The sequence below is a fragment of the Lynx canadensis genome, chromosome A3 (genome assembly GCF_007474595.2).
Source record: "Lynx canadensis isolate LIC74 chromosome A3, mLynCan4.pri.v2, whole genome shotgun sequence".
NCBI lineage: Eukaryota > Metazoa > Chordata > Mammalia > Carnivora > Felidae > Lynx > Lynx canadensis.
Window position 1 is genome coordinate 51,672,491 of NC_044305.1, and position 20,427 is coordinate 51,692,917.

At 37.2% G+C, this 20,427-nt stretch overlaps 1 protein-coding gene across 2 annotated transcripts in view; it reads right to left on the reverse strand.

Annotated features, from left to right (window-relative positions):
- Window positions 1-7,491: 7,491 nt before the first annotated feature.
- GCC2 (GRIP and coiled-coil domain containing 2) overlaps window positions 7,492-20,427 on the reverse strand; it is a 66,880-nt gene continuing 53,944 nt past the window's right edge. For both annotated transcript variants that reach the window (XM_030310290.2, XM_030310289.1), the window contains exons 22-23: window positions 15,383-15,584; window positions 7,492-9,184 (exon numbers count right to left, since the gene is read on the reverse strand). In XM_030310290.2, coding sequence (XP_030166150.1) covers window positions 9,114-9,184; window positions 15,383-15,584 — 273 coding nt within the window. In that variant the 3' untranslated portion in view covers window positions 7,492-9,113. The remainder of the gene's footprint in view (window positions 9,185-15,382; window positions 15,585-20,427) is intronic.

The following is a 20,427-nucleotide window of genomic DNA, read 5'->3' on the forward strand; positions in this document are numbered from 1 at the left end:
TTGCTTTTGCAAATTAGGAAAGCAGTAACAGGAATGATCCAAATGTCATTTATATTAGTTTTATAAATATTTAATTTTTTTATCTATTTATTGTTTATTTATTTTTGGGAGAGAGAGAGAGAGAAAACACAACTGGGGGAGGGGCAGAGAGAGAGAGGGAGACACAGAATCTGAAGCAGGCTCTAGGCTCTGAGCTGTCGGCACAGAGCTGGATGCGGGGCATGAACTCACGAACTGTGACATCATGACCTGAGCTGAAATCAAGAGCTGGATACTTAACCAACGGCACCACCCAGGCAGGCGTCTCTAGGAGTATTTTTACATATAGTTGTTGTGAGTGTTAATTTTATGTCATCTTGACTGAGACACGGATGCTTATGTATCTGTTTAAATACTATTCTGGTGTGTTTTGAGGGTGTTTCTGGATGAGAGTACCATTTGAATTGGAGGATGGCCCTCCCCAGTGTAGGTGGGCCTCGTCCAGTCCACCAGAGGCCAGAGTAGAACAAATGGCAGGGTAAGGGAGAACTCATTTTCTCTACCTTCTTTGAGCTAGCTGGGGCACTGGTCTTCTGCATTTGGGCTGCAAATTACATCACTGGCTATCCTGACTCTCCAGTTTGCAGAAAGCAGATCATGGGACTTCTTAGTTCTGTTTCTCTGGGGAACCTGGACTAATATAGTACTACATACTGAAATAGGAGGAAAAATAGTCACAAAAATCCATTCATTTACTATCCTGAGAAATAATGAGTCCTAATAATCCATTAATTATTGATGTTTTCTATTGATATTTGTTATCCAAGATCAGTAGATTTAGTAAGTACAACAAAAAATAGGCAATAATTATAGATCCTAAAAATATAACTTTAGCATCTATTCTGTGTTGATGTGTGTATTGGTCAGCTCCAGCTGCCATGACAAAATACCACAGCCTGAGTGGCTAAAACAACAGAAATCTATTTTCTCACAGTTCTGGAGGGCAGAAGTCCAAGCTCAAGGTTCTGGCTGATTTGGTTTCTGGTGAGAGCATTCCTCCTCGCTTGTAGACAGCCACCTTTTCACTATGTCGTCACCTGGTCTTTCCTTGGTGTGTAAACGCAGGGAGAAGGAGAGTGAACCCCTGTCTCTTCCTCTTCCTATAAGGATGCCCATCCTATTGGATTAGGTTTCCACCTTTATACTTCATTTAAGCTTACCTCTTTACAGGCCTCATCTCCATATACAGTCACATTGTGGGGGAGGGCTTCCACATGTGGATTTGAGGGGGGCACAATTCAGTCTATATGTGTGTTAGAGCAATATCTCTGGTATCTTTGGATTCCTGTTCATTATGTAAATGTAACATTACTTGTTTTATTTTAAAGGATTATAAAAGAAAAACATGAATCCCTTGCTCTACTTTTCTGACCCAAGGCCCTCTCTCCAAAAGTACTACTTTTACCTCTTTCAACTTTTCTCTTGGTATTTACCTTCATATTTCTAAATAATATATGGATTTGTTAAATCCATTTTTTATGATTTTTAGGTTTATTTTTATTAATTTTGAGAGCAGGAGAGGGGCAGAGAGAGAGAGAGAGAGACAGAATTGTAGGCTCCACAGTGTCAGGTCAGAGCCCAATGGGGGGCTTGAATTCACAAACCATGAGGTCATGACCGAGCTGATGTCAAGAGTCAGATGCTTAACTGACTGAGCCACCTAGGTGTCCCATTTTTTATCTTTTTGATTTGCTTTTACATGAGGTGGGAATTTAGGAACTTTGTGTCTCCTCACTTCACCCATACCCATTCTTCCAATATAACATTCTAATATTTTGCAAATAGTGTTTTGACTTTATATTGTTATCCAGTGAGCCAAAAGTGTACTATATCTTCTTTGTCATTCACCTTTTAGTGTTTCCTAAAGTTAACATTGACTCCCCCCACTTTCCTAGTCTCCTACTTACATTTCACTAATTCTCTAAGAACTTTCTACTCTTTATTCAATTTTTAGTAACTTAAACATTTAAAAAAGTTTTTAAAAATTGAAATATAACCAACAAACAGTGTTATATCAGTTTCAGGTACATAATACAATGATTCAACAATTCTATACATTACTCAGTGCTCATCGTTGTAAGTGTACTCTTTATTTCCTATCACCTGTTTCAACCAATACCCCCTCCCACCTCCTCTCTGATAACCATCAGTTTGTTCTCTACATCTCTGTGGTTACTACAGCATTATTTACATTGGCCAAGATATTGAAGCAACCAAAGTGTTCATCCACAAATGAATAAAGGAGATGTGATACACACACACACACACACACACACACACACACACATACACACACTGGAATATTCCTCAGGCATAAAAAAAAAAAAATGAGATCTTGCCATTTGCAACAACATGGATAGACCTAGAAGGTATTATGCTTGGTGAAATAAGCCAGAGGAAAAAAATCCCATATGATTTCATTCATATGTGGAATTTAAAAACAAAAACAAATGAACGAACAAAGAAAAAACAGACAAATTAAAGGACTCTTAAATTTTTAGTAACTTTTTGTTATGGAAAATTTCAAACACATACAAAAATGGTGAGAATACTACTATATATACTCCAGCCTCCATTATTAAGCTTCAAATCTCAACTCTTATTTCAAGGAATGTAAGGTTAGTTTAATATCCAAAAGCCAATCCATGTAATAATATACCATATTAATAGAACAAAAGACAAACCCTCATGATTATCTCAAAAGAGACTGAAAAACTATTTGACAAAACCCAATAGTCTTTCATGATCAATCACTCAACGAACTAGGAATAGAAATAAACTTTCTCAATCCGATACAAGGCATCTATGAAAGTCTCACAGCTGACATCCTACTTAATGGTGAAAGACTGCATGCTTTCCTCCGAACATCAGGATGATAGGGATGGCCTCTTTTGTCACTTCACTTTGACATTGTGCTAGAGTTTCTAGACAGGTGATTAGGCAGGAAAAAATAAATAAAGGCATCAGAATAGGAAAGGAAGGGGTAAAACTATCTTTATTTGCATATGACATGATCTATGGAATATAGTTACCTATATTCCTGTGGAATCCACATACAGATAGCTACTGGAACTAATAAAGAATTCAGTGTGGTTACAGGATAGATCAGCATACAGAAAATCAATTAGATTTCTATATATAAGCAATGAACAATCCAAAAATGAAATTAAGAAAACAATTCAATTTACAATAGCATCAAAAGGAATGAAATATTTAGGTATAAATTTAACATTTAAATGCAAGACTTGTATACTGAAAACTACAAAATATTGTCAAAACAAATTAAAGCAAATCCAAAGAAATGGAAAGATACCCTATGTTCATGGGTTGGAAGACTAAATATTGTTAAGAAGGCAATATTTTCCAAATTGATTTATAGACAACATAAACCCCATCAAAATCCCAATTTGTGTTTTTGGAGAATAGACAAGCTGATCCTAAAGTTCATATGGAAATGCAAAGGATCTGGAAGAGACAAAAAATCTTGAAAAGAAAGAGTAAAATTTTGAGGAAACACACTTCCCCCTTTCAATCTTACTAAAGAGCTGCAGTAATCAAGACTGTGTGGGACTGGTCTAGCTGCAGACATACAGGTCAAGGAACTAGAACTGAGAGTTAAGATATAAACCCTTACTTTTATGGCAAATGATTTTCAACAAAGGTGCCATGACAATTCAATAGGGAAAGGACCAAGTTTTCAATAAATAGTGCTGGGACAAATTGATGACAACATGCAAAAGAATGAAGTTGGACTCCTTCCTGTATCATATTAAAAAGATTAACTCAAAGCGAATCAGAGACCTAAATGTAAGAGCTAAAACTAGAACACTTTTTTAAGAAAACATAGGAATAAATCTTTGTAATTGTTGGATTAAGCAATGAAGTTTGGATCTGACATCAAAAGTAAAGGGGATAAGCAAAAAGTAGGTAAATTGAGACTTCATCAAAATGAAACTTTTGTGCTGCAAATGAGTCATCGAGAAAGTAAAAAGACAAACCACAGAATGGTGGGAAATATTTGCAAATCATATGTCTGATAAGAGATTTATGTCCAAAACTGTATATCACATAAAGTTGTATGTAAAGAACACTTACAATTAAATAATAAAAAGACAAATCATCCAATTTTTAAAATGGGCAAATAATTGAAACAGGACATTTTTCCAAAGAAGAAATACAAAGCACATGGAACACACTTTTTTAAAAAAAAAATATTTATTCTGAGAGAGAGAGAGAGAGAGAATGAGAATCCCAAGCAGGCTCTGCACTGTCAGCACAAAGCCCAATGCAGGGGTCTATCTCATGAACCTTAAGATCATGACCTAAGGTGAAATCAGGAGCTGGATGCATAACCGACTGAGCCACTTAGGTGCCCTGAAACACACTTTTAACATCATTAGTCATTAGGGAAATATAAATCAAACCACAGTGAGATATCACTTCATATCCACTAGGATGGCTATAATCAAAAGCACAGATAAGTTTTGATGAAGATGTGGGGAAAATGAATCCATACCTTGTTGGTGGGATTGTAAAGTGGAGTAGTCCTTTAGAAAAGTTTGGCAGTTCTACAAATAAACATACAGTTACTATATGATGCAAAAAGTTCCACTCCAAGGTATGTACATGTACCCAAGAGAACTGAAAACATATCCACACAAAATCTTGTATGCAAATTTTCATAGCAGCAATATGCCTAATAGCTAGAAGTTGGAAATACTCAAATGCCTACCAACTGATGATGATGATGCCAACCAACATGTCATAGAAGGGATTAGTTTTCAGCAGTAAAAGGGATGATGCATGCTACAATGCAGAGGACCTTGAAAACATTATGCCAAGTGAAAGAAGTCAGTCACAGAAGATCACACACATGATTCTATTTATATGAAAAGCCTACCATAGGCAACTTGATAGGAAGTAGATTAGTGTTGTCAAGGACTGAAGCAGGCTAATGGAGGAGTGACTGCCAATGGGCAGGGAGTTCCTTTTAGGGGGTAATAAAAATTTCTAAACTCAGATTATGGGGATGATTTTGCAACCCTGTAACTGTACTAAAACCATTGAATTGTACACTTTCAACAAGGGAATTTTATGATATGTAAATTATATCTCAACAAATGAGTAAAAACCAAAACACAATGTATAAGTGATGTCAGAAAAAAAAAAGATGCATGCTTATGGAGTGCATTGAGTGAAAATGTTTGAGTAGATAAGAAAACAACTTTCAACTCATTGTCACTCCTCTTTCACTGCCACCCTCACCCACTCTTCTCCCATAATACTTTGGATCAAATATGATTTCAACTGTAAATATTTCATCATGTTTTAAAAGTAATTCTTTTAAAGCACAGACTCATCATCAAAACTAAACAAATTAAACATATTTCCTTTAGGTGCTCCTAAAAAGCAAGAGGTGATTATTTTTTTTATTAAAAAATTTTTTTAATGTTTATTTTTGAGAAAGAGAGACAGAGCACGAGCGGGGAAGGGGCAGTGAGAGAGGGAGACAGAGAATTCAAAGCAGGCTCCGGGCTCTTAGCGGTGAGCAGAGCCGACACAGGGCTCAAACTCATGAACTGTGAGATCATGACCTGAGCCAAAGTCAGATGCTTAACCAACTGAGTCATCCAGGTGCCCCAAGCAAGAGGTGATTATTACAGGCATGTGCAGGTAAATGTTACATTCACTTGTTGATTAATTAAATAACTTACTCATTAAGCACACTTTAGTGTTATGTGCCGTGCACTTAAGTAAGGACTGGGCACAAAAAGAAAAGTGAATTGGTAAACCTTTTTACAGGCTGAGGAAGTAGGAAGATAACTTCCAAAAAGGGGAATTAACATTGGAGTGCCCACTCTGTGCTGGGGTGATTATGTCATTTAATAACTCACGATTGTGTAGTTTGTTGTCTTCCTCTTGCAGATAAACAGATGGGGTCTCAGAACTGTCAAGAATGGGCCCCGAGCCAGTCAGTAGTAAAGCGGACATTCTGTCCAGATCTAAGTGTAGAGTTTCTCCTCTCGTCACTGCACTGTGTTCCAGACACCTGATAGTCACTCTCGAAGCACATGTAGAAGTTTGCTGAGGATGCAGGGACATGGTCTAGAATCCACTGTACCTGTCTCAGGCATTAGAGCAGAATTGAAGTCTCCCAACATTCTCACCCCATATGTATTACCTCTGCCTGTCAGCTTAGCCTTCTTTGTGCTTCCTAGGTGAGCTTTCCTTGCTCTTTCTGGGTCTCCCAGAGCTCCTGTCTTTGTCATAATTTGAGTTACACAGAAATGCGGACTTGACTCTGTAGTACCAAATCCACATCATTGAATCTAATCAATTTCACCTGGGTTAGGGCTCTGTGCCTGGTTCAGTTGATTCTGGTTGGGCCTATGGTTGCCTCCTGGTATGGTGGTGGGGCAAAAGTTCCCGATGAGAGGCAGGGGTGGAGAGGATTGTTGTCGTCTTCAAGTCTAGGCAGACATTTGGAGCGTTAACCACTATGGTTTCTAAGTGAGCTCACCTCAAAGGGAAGCTGGGGTGGTCATCTACATTATTGAAACTGAAATCTTATTTCTTCACCATATTAATATTGAACAATATTCAGTGTTCTATTCATATGCACCTTGCTATTTTTTTTAAAGTAACAATTTGAAGGCCATGTAATCACATTTTGAATGCAGGAGGAAAAGATTTTTCTGCTATATATAACTTATGCATAAATAACCAAATCCTTTTTAACACTCATGGGTAAAAATTAGCTCAAAGACACCTGCAAAGTTGTATCAGGTTGTTTTACCTAGTGTATATTCATTTTGAAATAATAGCTGATTTTCAGATAACCAAATCAAAACAGAATAGTCTTAAACCAAATTGCAACCTACATTCCAACTTACTCATAGTACGAGTACTTTTTTTGTGTCACCAAATACCAAATTGTGTCTTTGTTGGAAATTTCACATTCCTCAATACTATGTATTTCCAGTGACATCATTAGCTAACATGGGGCTTAAAAAGAACACAAAACGCTGCATGCCTTTCCAAGCCTTAGCTTTGCTAGTAAGTAATTCAATTACACTTCTGCCAAAGTTTGTTTAAAAGAATGTAATTGTGGAAGTTTGTTTAAAGGAATATAATTTTTGATCTTACACAGTTTGGAGCATAAGCAAATCTCACTGTATACAAGAGAGGCCTACACCACAGAGGAGGCTGGAACTTGAGAGGTGCCCAAAGTAAGGCTAAATGTGGCTCCCGGATCCAGCTGGAAGGTAGATGTCTGACATGGAAGGCATCATGGCTACACTTTATGCACCAAAATGTCAGTTCTCTCAAGCAAATGACATTCTAGGTCCCAACTGTCTGAAGAAAGCAGTGAAGGAATTTGTAATGCCAATTCATGGACTAAAAAACCCCAAAGAGACAGTGTCTAACAGAAAAAGAGTAGGCATAAAAATATAATATGCAGTTAAATATATTTAATAGAAATATTAAAATAATCATTACATTTCCTCTCATTGCTGAAGCCATGAAAGAATATCACTTTTGTAATCAAAGTAATAATTTTTTTATCATGCAAAAAGGTATTTTTGTTATTACATTCATAAGCAGAGACTGTATTTCAAAACAAGTTTATATAGACTTCAAAAAGGCCTAGACTTAAAGTGAAATTTATTTAAATACTAGTAGTTACATAGTATGCTGCTGGCATACACATCTTCACAGTTCATAAAGTAAAAAAGCTAAACTTTTAAAGTCAGCTCTGAAATGGATGCATTTTCATTAATACATTCACTAGTTAAGTCTGTTCTTCTAAAACAGGAGGAAAGACAGAAATAGGAGATATTCTTTAAAGAACAAACTCAACATGTCAGCAGCAAATTTCAGTTAAATTAAATTGGAAACAAATGTTCTGAGTAACCAAAATATAAAGTCAGTTCACCAGCTGAGACTGAAAATTAGGGTATAAATTGGAAGGCTTAAGAGAACTTTACAGAGCATACTGTGTGGTGATTTTTCCATCAAATAAATATTAAAAATGGAATTCTCAAATTTATGATTTAGGAACACAATTTTGATCTAGTCTATAAAATATACTCAGAGGAATCAAAGGCAGGTACCACCACCACCTAAAGTTATTCACAAGACCTGTGGAACCATGACCCTGGCCTCTAAGGTGTCTTCCTGAAGCTCCTTGTGATGGAGTTCATGGAATGGCATGTCTGCTGGGCCACGGGAAGCACCACTCTCATATTAGATACAATGCTAATGACAGAGTCAATGTGCTGATAAGTTTTTATTAGGGGAGATGGAAAGAATTCTCAAAACAGATTCATGGCTTAAAAGTGGATGAGTCCCCTCAAGAGCCTGGAGAGACATCATGAAATCACCCCGAGGTAATGAGCTTGGTCCCCTACGTTCATGTTCCGTGTCACACCAGCCAACGGTAGAGTCTCTAACAACATGAGTTTTGAGATAATTTACTTTAGAGGAAAAAAAGGACAGTTCATTTTAAAGTAATTAAACTGTATTTTAGTTTCATAATTAACTGCACATATTTGCTTTATAATCTCTTAATAAACATGTCAACTTTACCAATAAAGTATTTTCCTTCATATTCTAATTAACAAGTTTTCTTTAACAATTTATAATAATAATACATCTGCAAGTCTGATCTTGCAATAAACAGTCTTGTAACATTATTTTAAAAACCTAAATTCCAGTTGGTACTGTACCAAAATTTAACTTCAAAATTCACAGTACTGCCCAGGAACAGGCGGGTCCTGAGGTTCTACAGAAGAAGGGAGTGACTTCGTTCTTGGTGTTTTCATCTGGTAGCACACATGGGAGGTCAGAGTCAAAGGGCTGTGGACTGGTATCAACACTTCAGGCTGCTGTACTTACTTCATACTTTTACTTCAAGCGGAGACTTTTAAAATACATCTGACATAGATATGTATAAATATATGTAGATGTGAATATATACACACACTATTGGACAAAAGAATGACAGCAATGTATGTGAAACTTTTTTGCCAAATGGATTCTATTTGGTAAATAAATAATGTTTTCCTGTCAATCTATCGAAGTCCAGACCAACTATGCAGATAGGATGCCCAGCCAGAGGAACGGGAAGCATTTTCTTCCTCACCTTTGGAAAGTTAAAAAAGAAAAAAAAAGGCATTAATCTTTTCATACCATACTTTGACATTACAAGTATGTTCTTGAACTTTCAGTATTTGCTTTCTCCATTAGACAATTCCAAAAGAAACTCCCCAGCACAACTAAGTATTATTGACAATAAGGGGAATTTTTACATTCTTTTAAAACAGAAGCCTTACATAACTTAGAATCTAAACCCAATAGTTTTGTGGTAAACCTCAAAATGAAACCAAGACAAACAAAAAATCATTGTTTTTAATCATTTAAAAAAATTTTTTTTAACGTATATTTATTTTTGAGACACAGAGAGACAGAGCATGAACAGGGGAGGGGCAGAGGGAGAGGGAGACACAGAATCTGAAACAGGCTCCAGGCTCTGAGCTGTCAGCACAGAGCCCGACGCGGGGCTCGAACTCACGGACCATGAGATCATGACCTGAGCCGAAGTCGGACACTTAACCGACCAAGCCACCCAGGCGCCCTGTAATCATTTTAAAATCAAATACACTGAGGTATAATTTACTCATGGTAAAATTCATCCTTTTTAGGTATAACACCACCATCCCTACCTTTTTGCCTTTTCTAGAAAGTCATAAATTTAATTACATTGTGTATCTTTGGAGTTTGGTTCCTTTCACTTAGGAGGATGCATTTGAGAATTGTCCATGTTCCGTGTGTATCAGTAGTTCATTCCTTTTTACTGCTGAGTAGATTCCTCTGTGTGGCTGTACCAGACTAGTTTGTTTTATTCATTTACCAGTGAAGGATATCTGAGCTGTTTCTATTTTTTTCCAATTTAAAATAAAACTGCTAAAAACGTTTATGCATGGGTTTTTAATTTTAACATTTATTGAGAAATGATCTGCATACCGTAAGATTCACCCTTTTAAAGTGTATCATTCAGTGGTTAGGTTTGTGCAGTTTGTTGTGTGAACAAAGGCTTTCATTTCTCTTGGAAAAATACCTCTGAGTGGGATTGTTATTATACAGTAAGCATGTTTAACTTTATAAAAAATGCCAAACTTTTCCCAGGGGATTATATCATTTTGTATTGAGTGTTCCAGTTTCCTTTTATCTTTCTTATGATCAACACAAACAAATCCTGTCTTAAAATTCAGAAAAATTCTGGGCTTCCAAGAAAATTTCAGACAAGGCCTCCTTTATTGTTGTCTTCTTACTATGACTTGAATATTAATATATATGATTTGCAAGTTTTACAACCTTAAAAAAAGTGAACCCCTCTTCTTATTACATGTCCTTTGCCACCTTCCCACTTCTCCCCAAAAGTGATGACTATTAAATTCAGTATACTCTCTCCCAGATGCTCTTCTGTGTTTTCAAGCATGTATAATGTATCACAAGTGGATCTCATGCAGAAAGGCATTTTCAAAATTTTAAATAGAGGAACTTTATTTTATTATTATTTAACCTTTTAAAAAATGTTTATTTTTGAGAGAGAGAGAGAGAGAGAGAGAGAGAGAGAGAGAGAGAGGAGGGGCAGAGAGAGACGGAGAGACAGAATCCCAAGCAGGCTCCACGCCATCAGCACAGATCCTGCCGTGGGACCGGAATCCCCAAACTGTGAGATCATGACCTGATCTGTGTCTCAGATCTGGCAGGACTCTGCCCCATGCAGACAATGTTCTGGGCAGCTGTTTGTTTTTTTTTTTTTTAAATGTTTATTTACTTTTGAGAGAGACAGAGACAGAATGCACGTGGGTTAGGGGCAGAGAGAGAGGGAGACATAGATCTGAAGCAGGCTCCAGGCTCTGAGCTGTCAGCACAGAGCCTGATGTGGGGCTCGAACTCACGAGCCGTGAAATCATGACCTGAGCTGAAGCCGGCTGCTCAACCAAATGAGCCACCCAGGCACCCCTGGGCAGCTGTTCTTCTCTGGTAAACAAGGACCACAGAAAGGCTGAGATAGGGTGCATTTGCTCCTGCACTGAGTAATTGCTCTCTTCTGATAAAATTCTACATCCTCTTCAAACCAAATCAGGCCCGTACAGTGAGTATGTGAGTGTTCTCTTCCTGCCAGTCTGGAGATGATCAAAAAAGCTTCACGGTCTTCACCTTTTTTCCTATTGAATTGTTAGCCTTTTTCTTTTTCTTTCTTTCTTTTTTTTTTCTTAATTGAGGTAAAATTGGTTCTTCTATTAGTTTTAGGTATTTTTCCTCTTTACTTACTTCTATAAAGCATTAGATTTTGGCAACACTGTACAGTAAGGAACAATACACAGTTCTGCAAATTATACCCTAGTTGGGGAGTAAAGATGTAGAGAAGCAACCTTTGCTCTTACTTGAGCAGCCAAGTTGAGATTCTAGTCTTTCAAAGAGAAGCACGATATGACCAACAACCTGCTTACCTCAAGCTGTGGCTCAAGAAGAAGAGAAATCCGCAGCCTGTGAATGGTGCTGGGATCCAACATGAGGGAAGCAGGGGAGTTATCATTTGCACCACATGCAGAGCAACAACCTATGCTACTGAGCAGTATTTCTTCATGTTACTTGTTTGGGGACTAACGTAGCACTTTGTGTTGTTTTGCCTTATGTAGAGATGTGACAGGCAGCTTTGAGCAGCTAATGACACTTGCCCGTGGGGCAAGTTGGGTCCTTATTGGGTATTTATTACAAGGAGTTGGACATCACCTGTCAGAGGTAGAAAACCTACTTTATCCCCTAAGTTAATGTTTCTCAAATATTTGTGACCCAGATGCACAGAAAGGCAAACATCTGTCTGATACAGTCAGACAGAAACCAACATTCACACATATACCCGGGGAACTTCAAGAAACAATTCTTACCCTTATCAGATTCAAGAAAGTCTGATGTTTTTCTCATTGTCTCAATTAAAAAAAATGTTCTGTATGTGATTCACCAAATTAATTTCAATATCCATTAGTGATTACCAACCTGAATGAAAAATATTGGTATAATCTCTACACAAAATCAGAGTATAAACCCTGCTTCAAAGGAGATGAAGGGGGCAAGAGGTACTTGTGTTCTTTGCTTTTATGGTCCCATTCCTTTCACTGTCAGGAAGAGCAGCCCTCAGACCCTCTCTTCTGGTACTCTGGACATCTGTAACGTGGTCTATTGTTTCCAAGTCTTGATAAATGTCCTTGGTTGGGCTGGTGGGGACCCAGGTTTCCTGTGCATGGCATTCCTTCTTGTATCTCTGATCTTCCACTTAACTTTTCCTTATACATGAAGTACATAGTTGAGCATTTCCAATGGAGGTGAATTCTTGAAGTTTCTATCAGAAAAGATCTTGAGAAATATTTTCTCAAGGTTCACAGTTATTGTTTTTTTTTAATGTTTATTTTTGAGAGTGCACGTATGAGCAGGAGCAGGGGAAGGGCAGAGAGGTGAACAGAGGATTGGAAGCTGACTCTGCACTGACAGCAGACAGCCTGACATGGGGCTTGAACTCATGAACTGCAACATCATGACCTGAGTTGAAGTTGGACGCTTAACTGAGCCACCCAGCTGCCCCAAGGTTCACATTTATATCTTATAGCATGCGAAAGACAGTACTCCACCAATGTCACGGAAAAGTACACTGTGAGCCTATCACTCCTTTAAAGGTAATGAGGTAATGGGTCTTCTTTTGAGACTTTTCTCTATTCTTTTAGGGGGCATTTTCACTTTTATGTGAAGAGGTACACTTCCTTTTATTTATCCTACTTGAAATTGTATTGAGATTTTTCAAATGTGTGGAGGGATGTCCTTCAGCAGCTCTGAAAAATTTTTAGCCACTCTCTTCAATACCATCTCTACCTCATTCTTTCCTGTCCTCTCCTTCTAGAACTTCAATTATTAAATATATGTTAGATGTCTTCATTCTATCCTCTACATCTATTACTTTTCTGGGTTTTTTCCTCCATTGTGTTTCCATGCTGAATTCTGAATGATTCCTTCTGACCCATCTTCCAGTTTAATAATTCTCGCTTAAGCTGTATCTCTAGCTGCTGCCAGACTACAGCTGTTTTTAATTCAATTTTTATAAGTTTTCTTTTGTTTGTTCACATAGATAAGAGATAAGTGAATAATCTTTATAACGTATAGTAGTTTAGGGAATTTTCGTATACGTTTACGGGACTCAGCAAAAAACCTGTATTAGAGTTCTGGGTTTTTAATGAGCTTCTTATATATACCCTGTGGGATGATCACTAGCATCTGTGTTATCAGAACCCTTAAGTTAGTCTCTTTGAGATCTTTTAATCAACAGGCACTCAACTTATAGGAGCCACTTGAATGTAACACCTACATAACATTAAATATCTGGGCCTTAAAAAAGACTGTTAGATATGCTAAGTATTTTGAGATCATTTCATTGAAGTATGTTTTAATTTAAAAATACACATGTCATTCCTAAAGTCCTGGTTAATTTTACAATGAAAAAAATAGTTTTAACTTTGGTAGAATAAACAAAAAGTAATATGTAAAAGCAAATTTATTATCAGGATAACTAAATTACAAAAAATGTACATTATGTATTCTTATTTTGGTTCTTGTGACAAAAATACAATTGTAGCTAAGGTAATGTGCCCTACAATTAGCAGAACTGAGGTTACTTGAGAATCTTCCTCCCTCATCATTACTCAGATATATTGTAAGACAACATTTTGAAAGAAACAATCAGCACTATGTATGAAGTATTTCTGCAAAACCAAAACCAACCAAACAAACAAACAAACAAACAACAAACCCCGAATCATATCAGTCCTCTAGATCAGGGGTTCTCAAGGTATGGTCACCAGACCAGGTCCCCAGAGCATCAGTATCATCTGGGAACTTGTTAAAAATGTGAACTCTTGAATCTATTGAATCTGAAACTTGGTGGGGAGGGGGGTGTCCAGCAATCTGAGTTTTAATCATTGCACCAGATGATTCTGATACCTGCTCAATTTTGAGCACCACTCTCCAGCATTACCAGTTTAATCAGGACTTATAGGGAATAGAAGAACATGTTAAAGAGCACCAACATGAGGTAAACCAGTCAAAAGTGGGACAACTGGACATTCTGGGCTTACTGATACGATGTCTCAGAAATTATACAACATTACCTATGAGGTATTTTTTGTTTCCCACCCCACCCATTTACACCTGGATCTAATCAGAGATCTAACTTCCTATTTATAGGCAATAATGGAACAAGTTAAATGCTATCTCCAAGTGCCAAATTCAGAACTGAGCTTCTGTAGGACAAATGACCAGTTTCTTCAAATAATAATCGACATACTACAAAAAAGAACATGGAAATGCTATAGATAATAACAATAAGACAGAGCTTAAGGGACATCAACCAGATGCACTGTGTGAGCCCTATTTGGGATGCTGTAGAAAGACATCTGTGATAATGGGAACACTGAGGGTGAACTTGGTGTAGACAGCAGAGGGGTCCAATACACAGCAAATATTTGCTGGGGAAATCATATGATGTGTGGAACTTGTTTTAAAATCTCTAGCTCTGCTCTTCCCCTGTCAAAAGAAGTCTGACCATGAGTTGAAAACTGTTAAAGATGACTGAGAACTATAAGGGACATGACAGTATTCTGCCTGCATGCTTGAAAGGGTCAGTGATAAAAACATTTGAAACTAACAAAAAATTAAACCATGATCCTTAAGACGCAGTCTTAAGTCAGGTAACTACAGCAGCTGTATGTGCATCATTTTAAAGGAGTTAATGAAATCACAGCATTAAATCTATTTGATAGAAAATCTAAACTCCAAACACAGGACAGCTTTAAAGCTGAATGTTCCTTAAGAAATGGACTGTTGGGTATGATATGGACCAAGTGTTGAGCCATATCATTGTTGCCTTGAGACTCTTTGGGGGAAAAGCAGTAAAGGTGGACATGAAGCAAGAAAGACTAAACCAATACAAGTTAAAAAAAAAGTATCATATAAAATAAAACCACATTCTTTGATAGAATTCAATGCTAGAATTACAAGTCCACTATTCAAAAGATCTAACTAAACACTGTATTGTATTTTGATGCATCTTAAAATTACATAATGTTACCTTTTCAAATCTAGTCACAGGTTACACATATGATAGAACTCATATTTTAAGTCACAGTGTCATGAAAAAGATTGTAAGTGCACACACAAAGTCTCATCCACAAGGCCAGCATTTAGTGTAAGTTATGAAACAGAAGTTCTAATACTTTCCTTCACGTACCTTGAGCAATTACAGCAAGTTTTCCCTTTTCTTCAGGGCTGAGCTGCAGCATTGTATCTATAACAGGAAGCAGTCTTTCTTTCTCACTACCTGGTTTCAGGAAAATGAATTGGAGCAAGACATTCTTCAAGTACTCCAGGTTAGCTACAGACTTTTCTCGTTCCTGATTTCTTTCCAGTCTTCTTATTTCACTTTTGAGGAGCTGATGTTAAATAAATGAGTTAAAAATGGTTTTAGGAGCTTTGGGTTAAAAATGGTGGTCTGAACACATGCACTTTTCTTCCCTTCCTGCTGAAATGCCCCCCAAAAATGACTAAAAGAGAGTAGGAGAAAAGAAAAAAAGCAGATAGAAATATCAAGAAATTCCTAAAAGATGAGAAACAGAAAAAGTGGATAAGACTCAGTCCAGCAGCTTACCAACTACCACTGACAGGAGGACACAATGGATTCCACAAAAATACCAAGAAGCTCCTGCCTCAGAAGTACAGAGGAGCACGGAAATTGGGGCTGAAAATGCGGGACTGATATAAAGCCTACATAGGTTGGTACTATGGTGCTCCCTCCATCTCCTATTCTCTACAGAAAGTAAACCAGTGGGCTCAGGGCTGTGGAATAAGACATGCTGTGAAGAGGGCAAGCCAGAGTTTGAAAACAAGGGCCACAAACCCCTTCCCTGCCCTGCTCACAGACTGCAGGTAGTCACGGTGTCCACAGTGAAGTTATGTTTACATGATGCACAGCATTTCACCAAAACAAAAGCCAAGTCCATGATAGAGTAAATATAAGGAATATAAGACAATCTAAGATATTACCAAAAAAAATGGGGCAAAGGGTGATAGAAAAGATGGTAAAATGTTAAAGTCTTTGGAGATTTGTGGGTTGAAACAGACAAAAATAGTTATACTTCATCATTTTATGTTAGTCCAGGAAAGTTAGCAAACTCGGTCCTAAAATCTATGGTCATTCTGAAAAGTGACAATAAGGTCCAAGAAATCATTCAGGAATGTAAATTTGTGGAAATATAACATTTGAATAGTCACTTAGACTCATTGGGCTAGTTAGCAATTTGTTATATGTGATATGTTTGGAATATGTAGAAAATGTTATACAGATGCATATTACAATATTTAGAAGTGAATGTCATAGTATATACAATTTACTATGAATAATGTAATAACTCAGTATAAAACAGTTAACTGAACAAGGAGAGCTGAGGCTCTCCACCGAAGGACAGCCTATTTGGACAAGCATGTACAGGGCAGAAGCCATGTGCTCTCCAGACATACAAGAGCTGCAATGTTGCTCCCCACTTACCAGCTTCAATCATTTCTCTCATCAGTGATGTGAGGATTAAATGAGATGGTCTATGTAAAGCCAAGGGCCTGGCTCATGAGAATTGCACAATAAGTAATAGGACTATTTTTGGAGAAGTGACTTAGCAGTGAGCCTGGGTGCATTGTGTAACCCTCAACTGCACCACAATCTATCTATTACACCACGTGTTTCTAATGTCGCTTTTATTTATTTATTTTAATTTTTTAAATTAAAAAAAATTTTAATTTACATCCAAATTAGTTAGCATATAGTGCAACAATGATTTCAGGAGTAGATTCCTTAATGCCCCTTACCCATTTAGCCCATCCCCGCTCCCACAACCCCTCCAGTAACCCTCTGTTTGTTCTCTATATTTAAGAGTCTCTTATGTTTTGTCCCCTCCCTGTTTATGTTATTTTTGCTTCCGTTCCCTTATGTTCACCTGTTCTGTGTCTTAAAGTCCTCATATGAATGAAATCATATGGTATTTGTCTTTCTCTAATTTTGCTTAGCATAATACCCTTAGTTCCATCCACATACTTGTAAATGGCAAGATTTCATTCTTTTTGATTGCCGAGTGATACTCCATTCTCTATATATACCACATCTTTATCCATTCATCCATCGATGGATATTTGGGCTCCTTCCATACTTTGGCTATTATTAAGAGTGCTGCTATTAACATTGGGGTGCATGTGCCCCTTCGAAACAGCATATCTGTATCCCTTTGGATAAATACCTCATAGTGTAATTGCTGGATTGTACATAGTTCAATTTTTAATTTTTTGAGGAACTTCCATACTGTTTTCCAGAGTGGCTTCACCAGTTTGCATTCCCACCAGCAGTGCAAAAGAGATCCTCATTCTCTGCCTCCTCACCAACATCTATTGATGCCCAAGTTGTTAATGTTAGCCATTCTGACAGGTGTGATGTGCTATCTCATTTGGTTGTGGTTTTGATTTGTATTTCCCTGATGATGAGTGATGTTGGGTATTTTTTAATGTGTCGGGTGGCCATATGGATGTCTTCCTTGGAGAAGTGTCTATTCGTGTCTTTTTCCCTTTTCTTCACTTGATTATTTGTTTTTTGGGTGTTGAGTTTGATAAGTTCTTTATAGATTTTGGATACTAACCCTTTATCTGATATGTCGTTTGCAAATATTTTCTCCCATTCCATCAGTTGCCTTTTAGTTTTGCTGATTGTTTCCTTCGCTGTGCAGGAGCTTTTTATTTTGGTGAGGTCCCAACAGTTAATTTTTGCTTTTGTTTCCCTTGCCTCCAGAGATGTATTAAGAAGTTGCTGTGGCCAAGGTCAAAGAGGTTTTTGCTTGCTTTCTCCTCGAGGATTTTGATGGCTTCCTGTCTCACATTTAGGCCTCTCATCCATTTTGAGTTTATTTTTGTGTATGGTGTAAGAAAGTGGTCCAGGTTCAGTTTTCTGCATATTGCTGTCCAATTTTCCCAGCACCAGTTGCTGAAGAGACTGTCTTTATTCCATTGGATAGTCTTTCCTCCTTTGTCAAAGATTAGTTGGCCATACATTTGTGGTCCATTTCTGGGTTCTTTATTCTGACCATTGATCTGTGTGTCTGTTTTTGTACCAGTACCATACCAGTACCATACCATTACAGCTTTGTAATACGGCTTGAATTCTGGGATTGTGATGCCTCTTTTCAAGATTGCTTTGGCTATTCAGGGTCTTTTCTGGATCCATACAAATTTTAGGATTGGTTGTTGTAGCTCTGTGAAGAATGCTGGTGTTATTTTGATAGGGATGGCATTGAATATGTAGATTGCTTTGAATAGTATTGACATTTTAACAGTATTTGTTCTTCCTATCCAGGAGCATGGATATTTTTCCATGTTTTTGTGTCTTCTTCAATTTCTTTCATAAGCTTTCTACAGTTTTCAGTGTATGATTTTTTTTCACCTCTTTGGTTATGTTTGTTCCTAGGTATTTTATGGTTTTTGGTGCAATTGTGAATGGGATCAATTCCTTGATTTCTCTTTCTGTTGCTTCATTGTTGGTGTACAGGAATGCAAGCAATTTCTGTGCATTGATTTTATATCCTGCAATTTTGCTGAATTCATGAATCAGTTCTAGCAGTTTTTTGTGGACTCTTTTGGGTTTTCCATATAGAGTATCATGTCATCTGTGAAGAGTGTAAGTTTGACCTCCTCCTGGCCAATGTGGATGCTTTTTATTTCTTTGTGTTGTCTGATTGCTGAGGCTAAGACTTCCAATACTATGTGGTGAGAGTGGACAATCTGTCTTGTTCCTAAGGATGATATTAGCATTGGGTCTTTCGTATATGGCTTTTATGATCTTGAGGTATGATCCTTCTATCCCTACTTTCTTGAGGGTTTTTTTTTATCAAGAAAGGATGCTATATTTTGTTAAATGCTTTCTCTGCATCTATTGAGATCATATGGTTCCTGTCCTTTCTTTCATTGATGTGATAAATCACATTGATTGTTTTGCGGATATTGAACCAGCCCTTCATCCCAGGTATAAATCCCACTGGATCGCCGTGAATAATTTTTTTAATGTATTGCTGGATCTGGTTGGCTAAAATCTTATTGAGGATTTTTGCATCCATGTTCATCAGGGATATTGGTCTATAGTTCTTTCTCCTTTTTAGTGGGGTCTCTCGTTTTGGAATTAAGGTAATGTTGGACTCAAGAAAGAGTGTTGAAATTTCCCTTCCATTTCTATTTTTTGGAACAGCTTCAACAGAATAGGTGTTAACTCTTCCTTAAATGTTTGGTAGATATTGGTTTTCTGTTCTCCTTTTTAGTGGCGTCTCTGTCTGGTTTTGGAATCAAGGTAATGCTGGCTTCATAGAAAGAGTTTGGAAGTTTTCTATTTTTTGGAACATTTCTATTTCTACTTTTTGGAACAGCTTCCATTTCTATATTTTGGAACAGCTTCAAGAGAATAGGTGTTAACTCCTCTTTAAATGTGGGGTAGAATTCCCCTTGAAAGCCATCTGGCCCTGGACTCTTGTCTTTTTGGGATTTTTGATTATGAATTTGATTTCTTTATGGGTTATGGGTCTGTTCAAATTTTCTATTTCTTCCGGTTTCAGTTTTGATAGTGTATATGTTTCTAGGAATTTGTCCATTTCTTCCGGATTGCCCATTTTATTGGCATATAATTGCTCATAATATTCTCTTATTGTTGATTGTATTTCTGCTGTGTTGGTTGTGATCTCTCCTCTTTCATTGTTGATTTTATTTATTTGGGTCGTTTCCTTTTTTCTTTTGGATCCAACTGGCTAGTAGTTTATCAATGTTGTTAATTCTTTCGAAGAAACATCTTCTGGTTTCATTGATCTGTTCTACTGTCTTGTTTTGTTTTGTTTTGGTTCTGATAGCATTATTTTGGCTCTAATCTTTATTATTTCCTGTCTTCTGCTGGTTTTCAGTTTTATTTGCTGTTCTTTTTGCAAATCTTCAAGATGTAAGGTTAGGTTGTGTATCTGAGACCTTTCTTCCTTCTTTAGGAAGGCCTGGATTCCTATATACTTTCCTCTTATGACCGCCTTTGCTGTGTCCCAGAGGTTTTGGGTTGTAGTGTTATCATTTTCATTGGCTTCCATGCACTTTTTAATTTCCTCTTCAACTTCTTGGTTAGCCCATTCATTCTTTAGTAGGATGTTCTTTAGTCTCCAAGTATTTGTAACCTTTCCAAATTTTTTCTTGTGGTTAATTTCAAGTTTCATAGCACTG